The sequence below is a fragment of the Bubalus kerabau genome, chromosome 9 (genome assembly GCF_029407905.1).
Source record: "Bubalus kerabau isolate K-KA32 ecotype Philippines breed swamp buffalo chromosome 9, PCC_UOA_SB_1v2, whole genome shotgun sequence".
Lineage (NCBI taxonomy): Eukaryota > Metazoa > Chordata > Mammalia > Artiodactyla > Bovidae > Bubalus > Bubalus kerabau.
In genome coordinates, this window is record NC_073632.1 from 50,074,610 (window position 1) to 50,099,372 (window position 24,763).

General features: G+C 34.8%; 1 protein-coding gene across 1 annotated transcript in view; it reads left to right on the forward strand.

Moving 5' to 3' along the window:
- SEC63 (SEC63 homolog, protein translocation regulator) overlaps nt 1-24,763 on the forward strand; it is a 68,273-nt gene that overhangs the window by 28,358 nt on the left and 15,152 nt on the right. The window contains exons 3-16 of the mRNA XM_055535280.1: nt 974-1,088; nt 2,529-2,641; nt 8,562-8,623; nt 9,463-9,521; nt 11,114-11,164; nt 12,242-12,350; nt 14,513-14,607; nt 14,706-14,838; nt 16,470-16,562; nt 17,308-17,462; nt 19,360-19,507; nt 20,778-20,860; nt 23,622-23,681; nt 23,883-24,056. Of these exons, the coding sequence (XP_055391255.1) occupies nt 974-1,088; nt 2,529-2,641; nt 8,562-8,623; nt 9,463-9,521; nt 11,114-11,164; nt 12,242-12,350; nt 14,513-14,607; nt 14,706-14,838; nt 16,470-16,562; nt 17,308-17,462; nt 19,360-19,507; nt 20,778-20,860; nt 23,622-23,681; nt 23,883-24,056 (1,450 nt within the window). The remainder of the gene's footprint in view (nt 1-973; nt 1,089-2,528; nt 2,642-8,561; nt 8,624-9,462; nt 9,522-11,113; nt 11,165-12,241; nt 12,351-14,512; nt 14,608-14,705; nt 14,839-16,469; nt 16,563-17,307; nt 17,463-19,359; nt 19,508-20,777; nt 20,861-23,621; nt 23,682-23,882; nt 24,057-24,763) is intronic.

Sequence of the window (24,763 nt, forward strand, 5' to 3'; positions counted from 1 at the left end):
CATTGTATGAGAGTTCTTTTTTCCTTAGCTTCTCCAACACTGGTAATATCAATTTTTAAAATGTTTTTATTAAATAGAACATACTGAAGTAGAAAGAAATGATTTTCCCCCAAAACTATATATTCTTTTATGTCTTTTTTTTTTAACCTGTAGTGCACATCTTTCTATCATGCTCAGTTGCATCTGACTCTTTGTGACCCTTTTGACTGTAGCCCGGCAGGCTCTTCTGTCCATGGGGTTTTTCAGGCAAGAATACTGGAGTTGCTTGCCATTTCCTCCTCCAGGGGATCTTCCCAACCCAGGGATGGAACCTGAGTCTCCAGTGTCTCCTGAATTGCAGGCGAATTCTTTACACATTGAACCATCTGGGAAACCCACATGTCTTTCTGTATTTGTTAGCTAAAAATGTTCCATTTTGTGTCTTTATCTTGGTTTATTTAATTAGTCTCCTATGAATGATTTAATTAGTTCCCAATAAATGGACATTAAGTTTGTTTCCAAATTTTTACTGTTATGGTAAACAAGACTACTTAAGGCCACTTACCTTTGCATAATTGACCAATTATTTTTTGTAGTTTACCTTACTAAAAGTGTAATTGCGAGGTCAAGAGCAATTCTTTTTACATTAAATGGTTAACTGAATAGTAAGTATAATATATTTGATCTAACTTAATGCATCCAGTAAATGAGAGTTGAATTAACTTCTTACTTAAAATTCTGCAAATAGGAACTGAGAGAATATTACATGCCAGGCACTGCTAGATTCTAGAGAATTCAAAGGGGCATAAAGACACTGTCATTATTGTATCTTACAAGCCAATGATTACAGAATTTAAGTCAATAGCACTAATTTAAGTCAGTGAGACTACTTTAGATTATTCTATGCCTTGGTCTTGCCAAAATGTCTTTAGAATCTAAAGGAAACCCAAAGAGTTGTATTTACTTATATTTCACTTATCTTTTTTCTCAACAGGAAAATAGTTCTTCTTGCAGGATGGGCGTTGTTCTTATTCCTTGCATACAAAGTTTCCAAAACAGACCGAGAATATCAAGAATACAATCCTTATGAAGTATTAAATTTAGATCCCGTAAGTAGTATTTTTATATAATGTACATTAGTTTAATGATCCCTTGAAAATACTGTAGGCCCACAGCCTAAAAGAAAGTGAGTTGTGCCTAAAGAAATCAGACTCTGATCAGTTAAAAAGATACCTAATCTGTTTTTATTCTAATGCATATATGTATATATGTTTTTGAAGCTACAGAGGTCAATTACCATCCTATTAAGAGTTGGTTTATAATTGCTAAAATGTAAAAAATATTTGGAGATGAGAAGTTAGTATATTTTTAAAAGACGTTTCTAAGATTGATTTAATGCAAAATTAGAACCAGGAGGTTTATTTATGTTAGTTGGATAGGACCCTGTTTTAGTTGACACTAAGGCAGAATGTTAAGTCTTTATGTCTTGTAAAGAACTGGTAGCTTTGTCATAGAAATTCAGATTAACCTGGAATGTATCTGTTAGGTGACCTTCTTCTTCTTTTTTTTTTTAGCATTTTTTAAAAATTAATTTTTATTGGAGTATAGTCACTTTACAGTGTTGTGTGTTAGGTGACTTTCTTAATTGAACTTGATTGATGGATCTAAGTAGAAAATTAGTCTTTTAAATTTATCTGTGGCAAGTTAGAACTGAATGTATGGTAGAGATCATCTAGCGTTTTCTTCTGATGGAGGAAATGAGGCCTGGAAAATCTGTGTTTTGTCTGGTGTCCCATAACTTCCTAGTAAACAAGCTGAACCTAGTGCTCTTTCCATTTCTCCCCCATACTGCTCTCTTTTATTTCTTGTCTCTGCTCAGTAGATGGCTTAATCCAGAGATTCACATAATGCAAAGTAAGGAGTGTATTTATCTTCTGGTTTTCTGCTTTGTAGAAAAGTTTGCATACCATCTGAATTTTCTTACTGTGATGATTATGGTCATCAAGAGAGCTATTTTAAGTTTTAAAGGTTTGGGGACAATTTAATGCCATAAAAAAAAATCAATGTGAAAAATTGATGAATAGAAATTGAATCTAATTAGGAAACAACTAAGGTAAACTTACTAAGTTACTTAATATTAAAATGTTGTCAAACAGATGAAACCAGATAGTCTTCAGATTATTTCTTAGAAAAGAGGTTAACCTTTGATTTGAGTTTTTTTTTCAGCCAGACTTAATTAACTTGATCATTCTTTGATATTTAAAATTCTGTGTCATTTTATTTTATTTAAATGGCATTCATATATTATCAATCTCAAATCATCTATATGCATGGCATATAGTTAGATGCTCAGTAAAATAAAATATATTGGATAGCATAAATATTTTTACTTAAAAATATGTGAGTGAAATTTATAGGACAAGATATATAGGAGGAAAACTTCATTTTCTGAAAATATTGAGTAGTTCAATATTTTAAGTTCAGAATGGGATGGATTATGTTTTACAGTAGTCTGCTTATTTTTACTAAAAGAAAGCCTTTTCTTTTAGGGGGCAACTGTAGCAGAGATTAAGAAACAGTATCGTTTGCTGTCTCTTAAATATCATCCAGATAAAGGAGGTGATGAAGTTATGTTCATGAGAATAGCAAAAGCTTATGCAGCGTAAGTATTTTAGGACTTGTTATACATTTTTAAGTTTTCTATTGGAATAAAATAGTAATCAGTAAAATAATTGTCATATACTTTTTTCAAGTGTTGACCTCATATGTTGAGTCTTCTATGGAACTTCCTGATAACCCTGCAGGGGTAATTTAGCTAAACCTTAATTTTAAGTAGCTCACGGTAGTGCTTTTGCCATGTGAGTTGATTAAGTAGTAAGTGATATGTTAATTGAGCTATTTTCAAAGCATACTGATTAGAAGAGGATATACTAACACTTTGCTTTCATTTCTAGGCTTTTTATTAGGCTAGATCTAGTTCTTTTAAATGAGACAAGCATACAAGCATTATAGCTTGTTTTATTTAAACTATTTAAAGATGAGTTTAATTTTTGGAAAACAGGATAGAGGATATAAAATTTAGTTATTTCTGGGGTGTTAATATTGCAGGAGATAAAAAGGTAGCTGGATTCTTCACGAATTATGATAGGTATATCCCACACAACCCTTACGTTGAATTAAAGAGTAAAATACAGACAAGATGTTATCTGTTTTTGAGGAAAACTCAGTAATGTACAATTTTGTAAGCTAACTTAAAAAATATAAGTAATAGAATATGCAGATATAATAGCAGGCTGTGAAAGTGGAATATGAATGACAAAAGTTTGGGAAATACTGTCTTATGCATTTTTGTGCCTAATAGAAGTATATTGACCGTGTCTCCTTTCTCCCTACAGCCTCCTCCCCCACCCCCTCCATTGGGTGTTTTCTGTGTGAATATGCTTCTGTAATAAAGCAGTACTTGCAGGAGCTTCTGAAGTGTGCTCTACATTTTCTTTTCTGTACAGCAGATGTTCTCCAGATTGCTCTTTCAGTTGGTGTGTTCTTTCCCCCTTTTTTCAGTGTCTCCTTCATGCATTTACCCTTGGTGCACAAGTATCACAATACAATGCCTTAGTTGCTGTCTTCAGGTAATTGAAGAACTGGAGATTTCCAGAGGTCAGATAGCCAAGATTAATTAGCGTTTTTAATTTTAGTGTTTTTGGTACAGTTATTTTCCCCCCCTTAGTTTTCAGGTATTGTAACATTTTCAAGGTCATGATTTTGTTCTCAGGTTACTGGAAATCTGGCTTTATTATGTATGGTCACTATTCTAAAAAGTACTGAAGAATAATATATGGCTTTTGGTTTTAACTCAGTTGCATGATCATGATGTAGAGTGTTTTGTATGTAAAGGGTCTAAAATAGTTGATGGTCTGTCAGGCAGATGAAGAAGTGAAATGATTACAGGACCCAGAACTCTTGAGTTATTGTAACTTGTACAAGTATAACTAGATTAGTTAAAAGGGTACATTTTACTGAATATGTATGTAATAGGTTTGAGTCATTGAATTGAAGCTGCTGTCCTAAGATACGTATTTCAAGCAACTTGTGGAATGCAGTTATAGACTTTGATCTACAAAGTTTTTCAGAATTTGCCTTGGTTATTTAAGCTACTTTCTCTTCCCTTATTTGCTCATTATAATAAATAAGTGGGTTATTCCTATTTCTTCGGGCCAGATTGTTACTTGAAGGAGGTATGGTTATTTTTGAAGAGTTAGGCCAACTTATGAATTCTCTGATTCATTTTTCTGGATACAGTTGGGATTTTGCTTTTGGGTGTAGAACCTGTGTTTAAACTATTTTTTAATACATGGGCAGCAAGAATTAACATCCTTAAAACTTTTAATTTTTATAGCCTATGTTTGCATGTATTCTTACGTATGAATACATAACTTAGCTGTGTATAGCCAACTCAGGCCACTCATATATAATTTTGTGAAGGCATTCTCTGGATTAGGATTTAAAATCTGAGGTCCCTGAAACAGTATACAGAATTTATGTGTATTTGTAAATGTGCATTTTTTTCCAGGACAAGAGGGGCATAGATTTCACTAGATTTAGATTCCTAATAGGGTTTATGGTATAACCTCCCACCCTCAAAGTCAAGGAATATAATCATGTTTAGGAAACTTGACTCTCCTTGAATTAAAAAAAAAATTACATTAGTACCAGTGGTGTTGTGTGAGCTTATTATATATAAATTATACTGAAATCACTCAGCTTCTAAGTTCTTTAAGTCTTAGAAATGGTATTATACTGAAGCACTAACAAGAAGCAAAAAATCAGTTGCTTTCTTAAACTGACTTTTAAAAAAAATTGATAATTCCTTTGACTGGACAGACTGGTTATACAACAGTTGTACACAGATTGGTTTAATGAATGAATGAATGAAATTTTAATCAGATATGTGTGCAGGTTGAAAAATCAAATGCTTCTTTGATGTAAGCTGTGCTTTATTTTGCTAATCTGAGGGCATTGAATAGAGAACAGAACAGTTTATGTTCCTGCCATCATTAGAAAGGCAGAAAGGAACGAGATAATTATTTTGGGAAAAAGAATCTGATTAGGAGACAGAAAATTTAAAGAAACAATAGCTAAAGCTCTTGATTTAGTGGACAATTATACAGGGAAACCAAGGCAAACGTTTTTGAGAAATATCCCTTCCTTAGCGGAAAAGAATCTTAGCACCACTCCTTATTAACTTGCAGTCTAATAATGCCTTTCCTTGGCTCTTGTATTTTACTGTGGCCTTAGGTTAAATAGTGTAAGTGAAGTTACAGTTGAATAAGGACAAAAGATGTCAAGGTGCTTGTTTTCATAAGTGACCAAATTGATAAGTGTAAAAATATTTTCAAATCACTGAAAAATTTTGCAATTTTATTAAGGTATTTCTGCATTCTCTGTCTCAACTTGGAGATTTATTAAATAGAAAATACATTGTATCTTAGGTACATATGCTCTGGGAAATAAATTTATGGCTAAAATTCAGTTCAGCTCAGTCATGTCCGACTCCCTGCGACCCATGGACTGCAGCATGTCAGGCTTCCCTGTCCATTACCAACTCCCAGAACCTACTCAAACTCATGTCCATCGCGTCAATGATGCCATCCAACCATCTTATCCTCTGTCGTCCTTTTCTCCTCCTGCCTGCAATCTTTCCCAGCATCAGGGTCTTTTCCACTGAGTTGGTTCTTCATATCAGGTGGCCAAAGTATTGGAGTTTCAGCTTCAGGCCTTCCAATGAATAGTCAGGACTGATTTCCTTTAGGATTGACTGGCTGGATCTCCTCGCAGTCCAAGGGACTCTGAAGAGTCTTACTAACACCATAGTTTAAAAGCATCAATTCTTCGGTGCTCAGCTTTCTTTATAGTCCAACTCTCACATCCATACATGACTACTGGAAAAACCATAGCTTTGACTAGACAGACCTTCATCGGTAAAGTAATATCACTGCTTTTTAATATGCTGTCTAGGTTTGGCATAGCTTTTCTTCCAAGGAGCAAGTGTCTTTTAATTTCATGGCTGCAGTCACCATCTGCAGTGATTTTGGAGCCCCCCAAAATAAAGTCTTCATTGTTTCCATTGTTTGCCCATCTATTTGCCATGGAGTGATGGGACCAGATGCCATGATCTTAGTTTTCTGAATGTTGAGTTTTAAGCCAACTTTTTGACTCTCCTCTTTCACTTTCATCAAGAGGCTCTTTAATTCTTCTTTGGTTTCTCCCATAAGGGTGGTGTCATCTGCATGTCTAAGGTTATTGATATTTCTCCCAGCAATCTTGATTCCAACTTGTGCTTCATCCAGCCCAGCGTTTCTCATGATGTACTTACTCTGCATAGAAGTTTATGAATAAGCAGGGTAACAATATACAGCCTTGACATACTCCTTTCCCAATTTGGAACCAGTCTGTTGTTCCATGTCTGGTTCTAACTGTTGCTTCTTGTCCTGCATACGATTTCTCAGGAGACAGATCAGGTGGCCTGGTATTCCCATCTCTAAGAATTTTCCACAGTTTATTGTGATCCACACAGTCAGAGGCTTTGGTGTAGTCAATAAAGCAAAAGTAGATGTTTTTCTGGAACTCGATGATCCAGAATGTTGGCAGTTTTGTCTCTGGTTCCTCTGCCGTTTCTAAATCCAGCTTGAACATCTAGGAAGTTCATGGTTCACATGCTGTTGAAGCCTGGCTTGGAGAATTTTGAACATTACTTTGCTAGCATGTGAGATGAGTGCGATTGTGCAGTGGTTTGAACATTCTTTGGCATTGCCTTTCTTTGGGATTGAAATGAAAACTGACCTTTTCCAGTCCTGTGGCCACTGCTGAGTTTTCCAAATTTGCTGGCGTATTGAGTGTAGCACTTTAACAGAATCATCTTTCAGGATTTGAAATAGCTCAACTGGAATTCCATCACCTCCACTAGCTTTGTTCATAGTGATGCTTCCTAAGGCCCACTTGACCTTGCATTCCAGGATGTCTGACTCTAGGTCAGTGATCACACCAACGTGGTTATCTGGGTCCTGAAGCTCTTTTCTGTATAGTTCTGTGTACTCTTGCCACCTCTTCTTAATATCTTCTGCTTCTGTTAGGTCCATACCATTTCTGTCCTTTATCGAGCCCATCTTTGCATGAAATGTTCCCTTGATATCTCTAATTTTCTTGAAGAGATCTCTAGTTTTTCCTATTCTGTTGTTTTCCTCTATTTCTTTGCATTGATCACTGAGCAAGGCTTTCTTATCTCTCCTTACTATTCTTTGGAATTCTGTATTCAAATGGGTATATCTTTCTTTTTCTCCTTTGCCTTTAGCTTCTCTTCGTTTTTCAGCTATTTGTAAGGCCTCCTCAGGCCTTACATGCAAAAATGCTTTTTTGCATTTCTTTTTCTTGGGAATGGTCTTGATCACTGCCTCCTGGACAATGTCATGATCCTCTGTCAATAGTTCTTCAGGCACTCTGTCTATCAGACCTAATCCCTTGAGTCTATTTGTCACTTCCACTGTATAATTGTAAGGGATTTGATTTAGGTTATACCTGAATGGTCTAGTGGTTTTCCCTACATTCTTCAATTTAAGTCTGAATTTTGCAATGAGGAATTCATGATCTGAGTGACAGTCAGCTTCCGGTCTGTTTTTGCTGACTGTATAGGGCTTCTCCATCTTTGGCTAAAATTAGGTTTGAACATAAACATAATCTTTTGCCAGTAGGTCTGCAAGAATGTCTTCCTTATTATGTTATTGGTCATTTTTGTATGTTTTTGACTGCCTTGTCTCCTTAACAACATTATAAAGTTTCTGAAGGAAAGAGTTCTTTTAATGTTTTTATTTTCTTTAAAAACCGTCTATGCCAGGACCTGGAATAAAGCTACTCTTACCCCGTGCCTTGAGCCATTGCCCAGGTCATATATGTTTACGTATTTTAAAAAAAAATCACTGTCCCTCATATTGCCTGAGTTGGGAAGCTGTTGCTTTAGCAAGTATTTGCCTAGTCTTCCTGGAAGTTGGCTTAGGAGAAAACTGTGATCTCAGCACAGTACAAATGACCTTTACCACAGCAGTGGAATTTTATAGGTGTTTTTTTTTCTTTGAGAATGTGGTGCAAGTTTTGGAGGGATTATTATTAATCGTGTATTGTTTATATTTAAAATATAGGTATATGTCATTATTAAAAGCATGCCCATTGAAAAAAATTTGGGAAATAAGTGAATGTATAAGATTGAAAAAAGTCACGTCTAATTCCCCCTGCCTCTTTAGAAAATGTAATAGCCTTTAAAGTTTGATCTTCTGTCTTGAACTGGCTAAACTTGAGAACTCTTGGGCCAACTAAGAATTTGTATCCGGGTTCATTAATTAGCATTTTTTGTTAATGCTGAATTCCTTCCTTACCTGTCCCTATTTTTTTTCAGATTTCAGGGGGTTTTTCTTGATTCTCTGAAATTATTTCTTTTAAGAAATGAGTTGGTTGGTTAATGGAGTTTGTGTAGTTGAGTACTTATTTTTCAGATGTGGTTTTCTAATTTTGCACCTTTGTTCTTTTTATGCTAGTTTAACTGATGAAGAATCCCGGAAAAATTGGGAAGAATTTGGAAATCCAGATGGGCCTCAAGGTGTGGTAAATGATGATTAAAAAAATACTGGGGTTAAGGTATTGCGTATATTATGAAAATGTTAGATTTAAAAGAACGTTTTAATTTTCTTAGTTTGTGAATAGAAAAATTACAACCCCACAGAGTTAAATGGATACGTAAATTGAGCTTCCTTTGCTTAATTTTTCTAGAGATTAGTTGGAAAGATAGATCTTTAATTTGATGAGAAGAGTAGTCAGTTTTGTTATTCATCATTTCCAGTTCAGTTCAGTCGCTCAGTCGTGTCCGACTCTGCGACCCCATGAATTGCAGCATGCTAGGCCTCCCTGTCCATCACCAACTCCCAGAGTTCACTCAGACTCATGTCCATCAAGTCGGTGATGCCATCCAGCCATCTCATCCTCTGTCGTCCCCTTCTCCTCCTGCCCCCAATGCCTCCCAGCATCAGAGTCTTTTCCAATGAGTCAACTCTTCGCATGAAGTGGCTAAAGTACTGGAGTTTCAGCTTTAGCATCATTCATTTCCAGTTAGTGGTCGATAAAAACAGGATGAAAACTCTGTTTTTTCTTTACTGACTAAACATTTTCCCATATATTCATAGTGTTTACATAAACTCAGGACATGTAAATGGATTTAAGTGTTCTGAGAAGAAGGAATTCATGCACTTTGATTTTTTTTTTTCTTTTGGGAAAATTTGAAGTTTCAGATAATAAACCATATCACATCAACTTTTGTGTATGAGACACACATAGTAAGATAATCTTAAAGTTTTTTGGAAGTGACAGGGGAGGTAGAATTTAGGGATATAAATAAATGAAGCTGGAAGTTCAGACTCTTCAAAAATACTCTTCCTGTTTTAGCCACAAGCTTTGGAATTGCCCTCCCAGCTTGGATCGTTGACCAGAAAAATTCAATATTGGTGAGTACACTTAATAAGACACATGATAATGTGTTAGATATATCTTGGTAATATAAAGATAACATTACAAAGAAAATTCCAGTATAGTGTTTCTAATTTAACTGTGTATTATGGAAACTTCTTACGTAATGGAGAAAAGAATTGGTTCTTATTATTGCATTGAGGTTTGGGGGACTGTACTCTAGTGTAGTTTTAGAACCTTCAAATTGTGATTTGTTTTGGAGGTAGTTTCAGATTGGGTCCTACCCTTGGTTTAGGGAACTACTGTTTCTTATGGTGTTGACATTTATCCCTAAGTAGTACTCAAAATTTAAATTACCCTGTATTCTGCATTTATCCAAGCTAAATTAATTTTAATGTGTCCTAACATAATAGTATGTATTCTATATGGTACTTTAAGGGGCAGCAGGATGATCAGACTTCAATCAGAGATGAGAGGCTGCAGCTCTTAAAACGTCAGAGATTATCTTAACCTGTTGTTTAGGAATTCACTACTTCTCCTTTCTTGAAAATAATTATCTAGGGGCTGTCTTTAAAGCAATAAAAACCAGTCTGTCATTTGTAACATTTGTTACAATCCTTACAGTCTGTCATTTGTTTTGAAAATGGCTAGTGTCATTTTATGGCTATTTACTTACATGTTTTCTTCCAGGGTATATAGTTGTTGTATATAAGCATGTTGAGGGAATACTAGTGAAGAGAAAGATTGTTAGCTACCAGATTTGGGATTGAGTAGTAGGACAAAAATCATACCAATGGAAATTACCTGCAAACAGCATTATATGTTCTGTTTGATATTGAGGCAAAGAAACCAGGTTCTGTCATTTATTTCTGAGGCACTAACTATTAAACAACAGGGGCTTGAACTGTGTAAAGTGAAAGTGAAAGTCGCTCAGTCGTAATCGACTCTTTGCGACCCCATAGACTACACATCCATGGAATTCTCTGGGCCAGAATACTGGAGTGGGTAGCCTTTCCCTTCTCCAGGGGATCTTCCCAACCCAGGGATCGAACCCAGGTCTCCTGCATTGCAGGCTGATTCTTTACCACTGAGCCACCAGAACTGTGTAGGTCCACTTATATATGATTTTTTTCCCCCAATAAATATGGACTACAGTACTCCACAATCCATGGTTGAATCCATGGATGCAGAGCCACAATATGGAAGGCCAGCTCTAAAGTTATATGTGGATTTTCCACTGCAAGGAGGTTGGTCCCCCAGCCCCTACATTACTCAAGGTCAACTGAAGTTGGCTCTCCCTATCAGCATGTTTCACATCCCTGGATACTCTTTTACCACCAATTTATATAAAGGACTTGAGCATCCCTGAATTTTGGTATCCTTGGGGGTTTGGAAACCAGTTCCCCTCAGATACCGAGGGATGACTGTATATGCTGCAGATTCCCTATCTGCAAAAAGAAAATAATAATGGTACCTTCCTCATAGAGTTTGAAAGTAAGGATTAAATGAAATACATAAGATGTGCTTTTAATAGTGCCTCTATGTAAGCCTCAAAATAAGTGTTCATGGATGTTGTAATTTACCTCATGAAGGAATGAATGGTCTTCTTTTTCCTCCTTTTCAATTCAAGGTTTTACTTGTATATGGCTTGGCATTCATGGTTATCCTTCCAGTTGTTGTGGTAAGTTCCAGCTCTTTTTATTAACATTTTTTAGGGAAGAGAGTGGATGGCATGATTTGGGGTCTCCTTATAAGATCATAATTTGTGTTAGAATATAATCCATAATCCATTAATCCTTGAGTTTTAAGAATTTCATATTCAACTATCCTTTAAGGTCTTCTAAAAGTGACATCACTTGAGTATGTTAAAATGTGTCTCCTCATGATTCAAAAGTTACACACAAATGAGATAATACAGATATATTTAGAATTTAAAATGAAAGTCTTCTGTCACCACGTCCCCCAATTCCATTTCTCTGTTGGAGATAATCGCTGCTAAGTTTGTTGATTTCCTTTTCAGATCTTTTTCTATGCATTAAATGTATATACATGTTTTTTAAAATGTGGTCTTATTATATATATTGTCCTGTGACTTTTTTGCTTCATACAGGAATACAACATGTAGAACAAGCTCATTTTTAAAAACGGCTGCATCAGTTCAGTCAGTTCAGTCACTCAGTCGTGTCTGACTCTTTACGACCCCAAATATAGAGATACCATAATGTTTATGATTTTATTGTTTATTACCTTCATGACTGGTGGTGTTCTTACTGATCTTAGGGTTCCTATGATCCTGTAGTGAGGCTTACAATTAACCTGTCTTGCTTTCTTCATAGGATTGTTGTGTTAGAATCCAATTGTATGGAATAATGTGAATGAAAGTAGTATATCAACTGTAAAATTGCTCTTACACTTATTTGTCAAACATTTATTGAAGACATGCCATGTGTCAGAAGCCAACTTGTTGCTTATAGCAGTGGGTTGTTTCATTCCTGTTTTGTCTATAAACAATTTCTAGTTGAAACTTAAATCTTTAAATCATATATATGTAATGAGATAGGCTGGTATTTAGGCATCATGCAGCATAAATACTTGCCAGATAAATCATTTGAAATTTATAGTAAAGGTATTTGTTCTAAAGAGCAGATATTTTTATTGGTTTATGAACATTTAGAAAATTTGACCATAAACATTCTGCATCAAAGTTAACATTTATTGTGGTTTTCATGTTTTTTCCTTGTTTAATTTTGTGTCTTAGGGCTCTTGGTGGTATCGCTCAATACGCTATAGCGGAGACCAGATTCTAATACGCACAACGCAGATTTATACCTACTTTGTTTATAAAACTCGAAATATGGATATGAAACGTAAGTAAATTTAAGTAACTGTGATAGTAAATTATTTTCTGAGTCATTTATATGGAATTGGTATATGTATTCAATTGGAGAAATTCCATTTTATAGTTTTAGGGATATTCAGTTCATTATAGCTAAAGCTGGAGGAAGATGCTAATACCTTTTGTCATATTTCTTGATCTGTAGTTCTGTTATTCTCATTCACTCAGCTGTATGTATATGTATATATTTTCCCTTCAGAGATTTTATGGTAAAGCTCTTTGTGGACTAATTTTGTAGTAATTCCAGCTAACATTTCTTGAGTATTTGTTGTTGCCAAGTATTGTGAGGCACTATCCTGTATTAACTCATCTAATCTTTGTATGCTCCCATAAATAAGTGCTGTTTTTAAGCACATTTTATAGATGAAGAAACTGAGCTCAAGGATACATAGTGAGTGACAGCTGGGATAGAACTCAAGCAGTGTGGCTCCCAAGCCAGTACATTATACCATGCTAATGGTGTAAAATAAGTAGAGGTCCTGGGAGTGTTTAAAGAAATTTGCCAAAATATTTCATTCCCAGAGGCTTATTTCAGAATTTATTATGATATAAAAAGTAACATCCTAAATACTTTCTTTGAGCTAACATTGTAAATTTTATCCCTGGAATACTTTATATTACCTTACAGAATCACTGCTCTGTTGAAATCTTACACATTAAAAAAAAAAAAGGACATAAGTTTAAAATTGTGCTTCATGGGTGGATGCATTTTTGTTCCAAAACCTGAGTGGACTTTGTCATATTTTGTGTTTGCCAATTTTATTAGCTCTTGGTAATGAGAAAGAGATTTATCATATAATCCCAGGATTATATGACTGTGTGAGTTGATTTTGTATTTCTGAAGAATGAGCAGGTCTTTTATTTCTGAGGAATGAGTGAATGTTACTCTCCCTTGTGCACATGTACACTCTTCTTTGTGCTGGGTTGAAATATTAATATATAAACATTCTCCTTTATGAAAATATTTCATGTTTGTAACCAGTTTTAATATGTTTTTTGGATCAGTGATCTTGATTTCTGTTTCATTTCTGAGGGTGGTACTTAGCCTTACACAATTCTGTCAGAAAAGCTTTGTTTAGCTTTATTTAATTTTGTTTGGTTAGTTATCATTGGTTTTAGGACTGGCACCATTTATATAGCTGTCTTAGGAACCGTTGATTTCATTCAAACATTTGCGGGTAGTAATAGTAATAGCTCACACACATTACTGTGTTTATGTGTGTCAGGCACATATGAAGAAATTGAGGCCCATAGAGAAGTGAAGAAGATTGTCTTAGGTCATTCAGCTAGGACTTGAAAGCTTCAGGGTTTATGCACTTAACTCCTATACTGTCCTGATTTTTGTGAGAACACTGCATGCATTTCCTGCCATAAGGTGAAGATTGATAACTCTAGTGCCGGTCATTAAAGAGCTTGTATAGACTAAGAAAAGTAACACTAATATATGTGACCTCAACTCATGTGTATTTCAAGGAACACTATTCCCACAAAGCCCTCCATGATTCCATAATAAAAATTTTTGTAAATTACAGTATATTTTAGATTACTCATGGCATTGAGGAATCATGAAGTGAAGAAACCTGAAACCCTTTTTAACCCCCTTTTTTCTTAAAGCAGTTAGTAATGTCACATAGAATCCTTGCCGCTGCTGTGTAGCTCAGGGAACCCTACTCAGTGTTCTGTGGTGACCTAAATGGGAAGGAAATCCAGAAAAGAGGGAATATATGTGTACGTATAGCTAATTCACTTTGCTAAACAGTAGAAACTAACACAACACTGTAAAGCAGCTATCCTCCGATAAAAATTGATTCTTTTTAAAAAAGAAATTTTATGTGGAACACATGATAACATCTAGAAACTGATGCTATTTGTAGTGATTTTAATGCATCTAGTTGCTTCTGGGTCCTTAATTTGATGTGTATTTCTATTTACTTGTGATAGGTAATATTACAAACACTTTTTAAAAATGAGATGTTTCTTTTGTTGTGAGAGAAATTTATACCTGTTAATATTGATTTTAGCATTGTGTGTGATTAGAAAACTGCCTCCCTCTAGGATTAATCTGGTATCGTTTGGGGAGGATGATTAAGGGTCAGTAAATTTATTTTTCTTCGTATTTCTTTTTTTTTTTAGGTCTTATCATGGTTTTGGCTGGAGCCTCTGAATTTGATCCTCAGTATAATAAAGATGCCACAAGCAGACCAACAGATAATATTTTAATACCTCAGGTTAGGCCTGTCTCCCAAATTCTTTGATAAACATTTAAATATTAAAGTTTATGCTTTATTAAGTATACATTTTTTAAATAATTATTTTTTTCCCCTAGCTCATCAGAGAAATTGGCAGCATTAATTTAAAGAAGAATGAGCCTCCACTTACCTGTCCTTATAGCCTGAAGGCCAGAGTTCTTTTACTGTCTCATCTTGCTAGAATGAAAATTCCTGAGACTCTTGAAGAAGGTATTTTGATTCTACTGTCTGTAGGGTTTTAGTGGTACAAAAGCAATAGATTTAATTAGGCCTCATGGTGCAGTGTTTTTGTCACTGTTCTTTTTTGCTCAATCAGATAATTACTCAAGGACCTTTTAAAAACAAATCTATATGCTACATACATAATTACTTTCACAAATACTTTGAAGGTCTTAGTAAAGTCAAATGATTTGGCAAATGTTAAAATGGTATATTTCAGGGTAAGAGAATACTCGATGAAAAATGTCTAGTTAATTGCAGATTATTCAATAATTCCTGATGACTTTAAAAAAAAAAAGAATTTGAAGCTTTTTGTGGGGAGAAAAAATGGATTTCACAACAGATATCTCAGTTATCACCACTAGTACCACCACCATACTCCAGCTGCTGCTGCTGCTGCTGCGTAGCTTCAGTCGTGTCCGACTGTGCGACCCCATAGACGGCAGCCCTCCAGGCTCCCCCGTCCCTGGGATTCTCCAGGCAGGAACACTGGAGTGAATTGCCATTTCCTTCTCCAATGCGTGAAAATGAAAAGGGAAAGTGAAGTCGCTCAGTCGTGGCCGACTCTTAGCAACCCCATGGACTGCTGCCCACCAGACTCCTCCATCCATGGGATTTTCCAGGCAAGAGTACTGCAGTGGGTTGCCATTGCCTTCTCCCCATACTCCCGCAGTAGTTACCAATAAAATGTCTGTTTAGTCTTTACTTAAACTTCATCAGTACTTGAAGCCATCTGTTCTACTTAAATAAAGCATTAGATTAGGACTGTGGTGTCTCCAGGAATATTGTGAATTTGAGTGTCACCTCTTTTCACTTGTATTATTTCCATTGAAAGTTTTAAAAGAAAGTTATTATCCTTAGAGAATAAATTTTCTTTCTGAATGAACCAACCCACCCTCCCCCTGCTTTAAGCCAATAATGCAGTGAAATGCCTTTGAAAACAAGGTCAGTTGATGCTCAGTGATTAATGATAGTACCATAGGCTACATATGATGGAATTAAGGAACACTATTAAGGCATTGTTTATTGAAGTTGCAAAGTAGTAATTCTGTTCCTAATGTTCTGTACAGATATGAAGCCATCTCCATTTTTACCAATTATATAAGGAACAGGAAACAAATTTATTTTAGTTTATCAACCCCACTGAATGATTTCAGTGGTTAACTATTATTGCAGTATAAGTGAAAGAATCTCTCTCCCCTTCTCCTGTCCTCTCTCTCCATTTAGTTGACATTCATTCTCAGTCTTAGTCTTTGGACTTATCCATAATTATAGAAACTTAGATGCACAAGAAGAAAATTTTTGAAGTTCTTCAATTAGTGAGGTTATGATTAAGTTTAAGACTATTACCAGAAAAAAGGTAGGGAGTAATTTATAAAGCCAAAAACCATAATATTAAAAGTTTGCCTTTAAAACATTTAATCTGAGCTAGGGTTTTCTGACTGATTTTTTGACATGGTGCTGCCATGGAGAAACAGTTGTGTTCAGCCTATAAAATTCTGAGGTCATATGAAAAATTTGTTCGACAACTTAAATTTAGCTTTAGTCTTGGACTACAGGTAATAAAAATGTTTTTGTATAAAAGAAGAATGATTTGTTTCAGGTGTTTTATTGTTTTGCAGATCAGCAATTTATGCTGAAAAAATGCCCTGCCCTACTTCAAGAAATGGTCAATGTAATCTGCCAGCTAATAATAATGGCCAGGAGCCGTGAAGGTGAGGAGGAAGCATAATTATGTTGTACTTTTTCTCGCAAGCATATAGTACAGATTATACTTTTAAGATTTATGGGAACCTAATATATTTCTGTCTTTAAGTTGAATCGGCTTTCCCAGTTTTGCTTATGGTTTTTCTTATTTTTCCTGTATTTTCTATCATGTAAGGTACCACAACTTATGGTTTTTAATTCAGTTTTTTCATTGTTTTATTGTTTATTTTTTTCTTGTTTGCAAAGGTTTAAAATATCCTTTTCTTCCTCTGAATATTTTTAGAATTAGGTTAACAATGAGTTTGAAATAATTCTTTTATGTGCTGTGATGATTTGTCTGACATGTGTTTTTTGCATGAAGGGAAAAAGAACAAGGGAGTTTATGGTCTGTAATGGAAAGAGACCCTTAAAAAGGAGGGAGTGGTTGTGTTTTGTTGTTATGGATGATGTAATTTTGTGGCATGACATCAGTATGTTCTTAATACCAAAAATGTCTTATGATTTACTGGTTTGGAAGTGGTACAAAGAATGTTTCTATTAAAATCAATGGTTGTTGCTGGTTAATGTACATTTGACCAAGTTTGTATATTTTCTGTGTCTTATCCAGTAACTTTTAAAGGAAAGTCAACACTGTGATCATAAAATTTGAGGTGTTAAGGATGTTCACGTGGATTTGTGTTTGTTATGAATTGTGTACTCTGAACATATAAATAGTCCAGCCCTGTTTTTGCTTTTCCTTCTGTTCTTTCTAAGAAAGGGAGTTTCGTGCTCCAACTTTGGCATCCCTTGAAAACTGCATGAAGCTTTCCCAGATGGCTGTGCAAGGCCTTCAGCAGTTTAAGTCTCCCCTTCTGCAGCTCCCTCACATTGAAGAAGACAATCTTAGAAGAGTTTCTAATCATAAAAAGGTAATTTGGCACTTTAATATTAGTTTTAAGCCGTTTGTCATGTCACTTAAAGGTAACATGAGTGAAAATTTTTCTAGAAGTGGTTATATGAACATCTTAGATTTACAGTGTTTCAGGCATTCTAAAACTATGCCTCAAGTGATTCTGTTAACACTTTCTTGAATAGGTAGCTGTTTGATAACATTTTATTAATACTACTGAAATGATCTTACTACTTTGGAGGGGGGGGTCAAAATTTTAGCAGTTAACACTTTGTTCTTTATGTTGCCAAAAGTAAATGTACTGTGTAAAAATGCACTGTATACTTTTCATTTATTTCATTAATGGTTTAAAGCTTGAGCAGCAGTTTGTTGAGTATGAACAAAAAAATTAAGCATTCAATATATAAGTAGGTCATATAAAGATAATTCTTATTTAGAAATTATAGTCTGTATATAGATTATGAGAATGAATCTTAAGGCACAGCAAAAAATGTGTATAAATGAAAAACCTGAGGAAATATAGGAAAAAATGGAATGAAATTATAATTTTAAACCACTTTGTATATATTAGAGGACAGAAGATAGACATTGGACTTGGTAGTAGTAAGGTAGAACTAATAAATGTATATTAGAAATTTTTAACAGAGCACTCTTCTCTCAAGTAAGTGTGTTGCTCTTTTAAATTTGATCACATTTAAAGTCATAATTGAAAACTTCAGCATTCAAAAGCAGGCATTTCACATGCCTCATGATCTAATCCCTATCTGTGAAAGTAAAAATTAATAACTGGCACCAAGTACTCAGAAATTAAAAAACCTTCTCCTTGGTATTCATTTAGGCAGGTATTGGTATTACTTGGGATTGGTATTACTTGGGATTGGTATTACTGCAGTAATAGTTATATTTAGAAAATAACAAGAATGAGAATATTGCATCAGTTCAGTTCAGTCCCTCTGTCCTGTCCGACTCTTTGCGACCCCATGGACTGCAGCACGCCAGGCTTCCCTGTCCATCACCAACTCCTGGAGCTTGCTCAAACTCATATCCATCAAGTTGGTGATGCCATCCAACCATCTCATCCTCTGTTGTCACCTTCTCTTGCCTTCAGTCTTTCCCAGCATCAGGGTCTTTTCCAGTGAGTCAGTTCTTTGCATCAGGTGGCCAGTTATTGGAGCTTCAGCTTCAGCATCAGTCCTTCCAATAAATAGTCAGGACTGATTTCCTTTAGGATTGACTGGTTTGATCTCCTTGCAGTTCAAGGGACTCTATCAAGAGTCTTTTCCAGCACCACAGTTCAAAAGCATCAGTTCTTTGGCACTCAGCTTTCTTTATGGTCCAACTTTCATATCCGTACATGACTATTGGAAAAACCACAGCTTTGACTAGACGGACTTTGTTGGCAAAGTAATGTCTCTGCTTTTTAATATGCTGTCTAGGTTGGTCATAGCTTTTCTTCCAAGGAGGAAGTGTCTTTTAATTTCTAAAAAATAAAAGAATATTGCATAGTAAAACCTAAAGAGTACACATGTAGCTATATACTTGGAGATAAATTCATATTCTTAAAGGTTTTTATCATTAAAATTAAAAATAGAGGTCTGCAAACGGAACAAATTAAATGACAGTAGTTCTGTTTGGGTCAAGAGTCTATATAAATGTTACTATTTTTTTCCTCCAACTTTATTTTTTTCTAATTTAAAAAATAACTATTAACTTTGTAATAAAAATTCTTAAATTTAAATTTCCTTGAAGAAAAAGGCTGTGAAATGCCACTAAAGTTGTATTTTCTACTTTTAAATGTATATAATTTTAACATTTTTCTAAAAGCTTTTGGATTTTTAGTAAACATACTAGTAATTTTCTTTTTATGAAGAGTTTCATGGCTTTAAGATTTATTTTCTGTCTCCTTTTAAATTTAGTTCAAAATTAAAACTATCCAGGATTTGGTGAGTTTAAAAGAATCAGATCGTCACAATCTGTTGCATTTCCTTGAAGATGAAAAATATGAAGAGGTTATGGCTGTCCTTGGAAGTTTCCCATATGTGACTATGGACATAAAGTCACAGGGTAAGTGAGAGGCTTCCTGTTGTTTCCCTGTTGATGGACCGGCTCTTGTTTATTTGGCTCAAAGTTCTCAAAACACTTCACTTCATAACTTTTAATTAGACTATAGAATTGTAGTTTACCTGTCAGATTTGCTGTGATGAAAGATGTAGTTAGTGTTAGTAGTTTTGGTTTGAGAACACTTTTGTTCTATAGTTCAACTCTTAACTTTTCAAATAATGGAAGAGATTTCCAAATGTAATGGAAGATATTTGAAATATGTCTATTGTTAGTATAAAATGGCTGCTTAGTTCTAAAATTAATTTTTTAAAAACCTAACTTATTTATACATATTAAGCTTTGAAAATCACCACGCTCTGTGCCACATTTCATGTGTTTTTCTTGACTTATTTTCATTTTTATGTCTGCTTGGAGTGGAAAAAGAGAGATTATTTTTCTACTTATATAATTGTCCTATGATTCCCATTTTACAACTGAATATAATATTTTAGAATGGTGACAGAATTAGAGATTATTCTGCTCCATTCCTTCATTGTGACATTATTCTGAGCTTTGGCATTTACTAAGTTGCTATTGTTAGAATATTCTTGTGGGACCAAGAATAGAAGGATGTGTTAGGAATCGTTCCTGTTTTTAAAGGGCTTGTAGTTAAGTTCATTTTATTATTAAGACTTTTGGGGATGTGTATAGCAAATGTGTTTTAAAAAAATAAACAAAAAAACATTGCAGAAAATATCTTTAAGGTGCTTTTTTCATATAAACTATTTTGAAGTTCTTGCCTTAAAAAATAAGTATTTTTAACATTGCTTAGAATACTAGTTTGGAGGCATTTGATTATACAGGTAAAATCTTGTGAGTATAAAGTTTATATAATTTAATAGAGTGACAGAACCCTCTTTTATATCACTGAGAGAAAGCTATGGTAATCCTCACAATATACTATATTTTAAAACATCTCGACTTGAAACTTGGCAGTGCCAGCATAGCCATTTTGTGGCCTTGGGCATTTTACTTTATTCCTTACCCTCAGTCTCTTTAAAGAAATAATAATAATGCTTTATAGAGCTAATTTAAGGATTAAATGAGTACATTGTTGAAGACATCTTCTGGAGAAATTTATATAGAGTAGATAGTAAATTATTTTTTATTTAGTATCCTTAAAATTTTATATGTTTGAAATACTAAAGTCTCAGATTGATTTGGATAAATTAAGTTTTGCTGTTTGCCTTGACGTAAAGCTTGATTTTTATTTATTTTTTTTAATGTCTTACAGTATTGGATGATGAAGATAGCAACAACATCACAGTAGGATCCTTAGTTACAGTTTTGGTTAAATTGACAAGGCAAACAATGGCAGTAAGTAGTCTGTATTTTTATGCTTTGAAAGTTTATATATCTGAGAGTTTAAGATATTTATGTTTATTTTCTCACTTCAAGTTATACATTTTTAAAATCAAAATTATATAGTTTTGCAAATCTAATTTTGCAGATTGTTAGCCATTTTGAAATTTTAATTTTAGATTTTCTCATTTGTTTTCACACACACAAAGTTGGAAGATAGATGAATTCTTCAAATGATGATTTGTTAATTCCCTATAAAGCATTATAATGTAATCTGGGTATCTTTCTTAAACTATAAAATGTTATACAGAGATTGATTATTGATTATTGTTGAGAACTTAACATTACCTACTCCTTTTTAATCAGTTCTTGAGAGAATTTACTCCCTTTTATTTTTTATTTTAAAAAGTACAGTAAAATAGCTCTTTTCCTAATTATGTAAAAAATTTATGCTGTCCAGGAAACAAATTTAGGCAATGCAGAAAAGTATGGGAAGAAATTAAAATCACCTAAAATTCTACCACTCTGAGATCATCAGTTTTGAAGCTCATCCCTTTAGATAGCCTGATGCATGAATACCCACAGAATTAAAATGATATTGATAACATGGATCCCTTATTTCACCCCTGCTTCCTTAGAAAGCCACCTTATCAGACCCAGATGACCAGAGCTCAGTCTTGTGTAAATCCTTTTGTATCTTTCTTCATGCTCATGTTTACATTCTGGACCTTTCAGTGCATATATGTACATGCATATATATGTACGCTGGTACTTTTCTCATTCCTTTTCATTAAATCTAGTCATATGTATGTTTCCTGCATCTTGTTTTTCTCAGTTTCTATTACATATTTATATTACCTGCCAAGCTAAGCACACCTCCCAAGTTGCAAGTATAGTTGTAACTAATTTTTACTAAACTATATAGTATTTCAGCTCAGTTTTATTGAACCAGTGGTAGATTTTAGCCTATTCTACTCAGGTCTATGGGCATCTGCAGGAAATATGCTGCATTTAAAACCCATGTCTAAAACCTCTGGTAGAAAAAGCATATTTTTAGTTGTTGTTGTTGTGTTAGTTGCTCAGTTGTGTTGGACTCTTTGGAACCCCATGGACTATAGCCTGCCAGGCTCCTCTGTCCATGAAATTCTCCAGGTAAGAATACTGGAGTGGATAGCCATTCTATGATTCACAGTAGGACATATCAAAACAAAGATACTGATTTTATGGTAGCAGGTGGTAAAGGAAGCATTTGTATATATCATGGACTGTGGATGAGAGGTGCCTCCTGGGAGATGAGGCTGCTCTAAGCTAGTGGCCAGGGTTAGGTTTCGACACTGCCTACGTGCTTTGGAATTCCCAGCCCGAGAAATGAGCACAAAGTTGTCCTTGGGCTGTTGACATTTCTCAGGTAATTGGTAAAGAAAAAGCAGACTTGGCCTGGAGAAAGGGGAAGAATCAAGTATTTATCTTCTAGTATCAACTGTATTTCAATATAATTATTAGAATTCAGCTAACAAATGAAGAAATGAAGCAGAGATGATAGAATTAGGCTAGGTGATGACAAACTTTTTCTCTAAAGGTTCAGTCAGTAAATATTAATATTTTTGATTTTTACAGGCCATACAGTCTCTGTAGCAATGGCTGAACTCACAAATGGGCATGGTTGTATTCTAATAAAAGTTTGTTTAAAAAGCAAAAAATGGGCCATAGTTTGCTGGCCCCTGCATTAGGCCAACAGTTTAGAGCCCAATAGTTATCATCATTTTTCACTTGTTAGCTTTAATAATTCTGGGGAGTTTATGGAACAACTCACTTATCATGTTCTATATAGAGTCGCATTGAATTCTTACTGCATTTCAAATTCTAAATTTATAGTGTCTGTACTGATTCAGAATGGATTATTGGGTAGGTGGGTATGTCTCAGATATGTAGATTTTCTTGGTGTTCCACTTAGTTATATCTAAGTTATATCAGTTATAATAGCAATATTGCATACAATCATAAATAAACTAATATTGGTCTCATAAAGTTTTGATGTTAGAGTAATATAATGTATTCAGATTTTCATAACTTTAAAATAGTGATGTCTGATTACTGTTAGAAAAAAGTAAAAATTTAAATTATGAAATGACTGACTTTATAGTAATTTTACATATTTTAAGGCATTGCATTTATAAATTTAAATAGAATGTACTTTTCAAAATACATTCAAGACAGATGTGAAATACTTCAGAAGGTAACTTCTAAGGTGTCCTTTAGTGATGGCCAAATTTGCACACATACATCATTTAGTAATTGCTAAAAGCCCTCCGTCTAGCCATGTGTTTGTCCCCACCTCCTGTATTTGTCAGCAGTTAATAAACTTACTGATAAGGCTTCCCTGATGGCTCAGTGGTAAAGAACCCACCTGCCAGTGCAGGAGACGGGTTCGATGCTAGATCCGGGAAGATCCTACATTCTGTGAAGCACCTAATTCTGTGTTCCACAACTATTGAGCCTATGTTCTACAGCCTGGTAGCCACGACTGCTGAGCCCACGTGGCGCAACTGCTGAAGCCTGTGCGCCCTAAAGCCTGTGCGCTGCAACAAGAAGCCACTGCAGTAAGAAGCCTGCACACTGCAGCTGGAGAGTAACCTCTGTTCTCCACAACCAGAGGAAAGCCTGCACAGCCACAAATAAATAAACTTACTGATAATATATATTGAAAGATTGTTATATATGAAAGTTAAATATAAGTGGAACAAAGTTTTTATTTTTCTTGCTCCCTCTATTCTAGGAAGTATTTGAAAAGGAGCAGTCCATCTGTGCTGCAGAGGAACAGCCAGCAGAAGATGGGGTAAAAACTTGAGTTTACCTATCTTTTCTGGTAAAAGAACTCTTTTGTTTAGTCCTCTGATTGGTTTATCTTGCTGTGGAGAATAATTCACTTTACTAAAACATTGTATTAGTTAAGCCATTTCCATCTAAAATTTACTATGACTCCCAAATGAAACTATTGCTACAATGTCTGAGTGTGGATGTGTGTTGTGATTTATAGCAGGGTGATACTAACAAGAACAAGACAAAAGGAGGATGGCAACAGAAGAGTAAAGGACCCAAGAAAACTGCTAAATCAAAAAAAAAGAAACCTTTAAAAAAAAAGCCTACACCTGTGCCCTTATCTCAGCCAAAGCAACAGAAACAAAAACAGGCTAATGGAGTCGTTGGGAGTGTAAGTTTACTATCTTACGTAAAGACTATCATTATTATCATCTTTGTTGAGATCTGAAATACACTAAAATGTTTAAATCTTATATGTACAGCTCCTGAAGTTTTATAAATGTATGTACCCATGATACCCAGATCAAGATATAAAACCCACCAGCACCCTAGAAGGCTCCCTGGTACCCTTCTCAGTCAGTGACCCCTCCGTCCACCCCCACTCCCTTCCCCACTATGCTGTTATTACCATAAATTAGTTTTGCCTATTCTTAAAATGCGTGTAAATAGAGTCATTTGGCAGCTTTCATTCAACATTGTCTTTGACATTCTTCTGTATTATGTGTAGCAGCAAGTGTGTGTGTGTGTGTGTGTGTGTGTGTGTGTGTGTATGTGAGAGAGAGAGAGAGAGAGAGAGAGAGAGACTGAGAGAGATTCCATTATATGAATATACTACAATTTGTCCTGTGATTGGTAGACATACAGGTTTTTCTAGTTTTTGCCTATTATGAATAAAGGTGTTATGATTTGATACATGTCATTTTGTGGACATCCATTTTTCCTTGATATGTGCCTCTTAGTAAAATTGCTGGGTCATAAAATAGGTGTATGTCTAACTTGCTGAAAGAGCCCATTTTCTAAAGTTGTACCTTATTATGTTCCTACCAGCAAAATATGAGTCCAGTTGTTCTACATTCTCACCAGTACTTGGTTTTACCA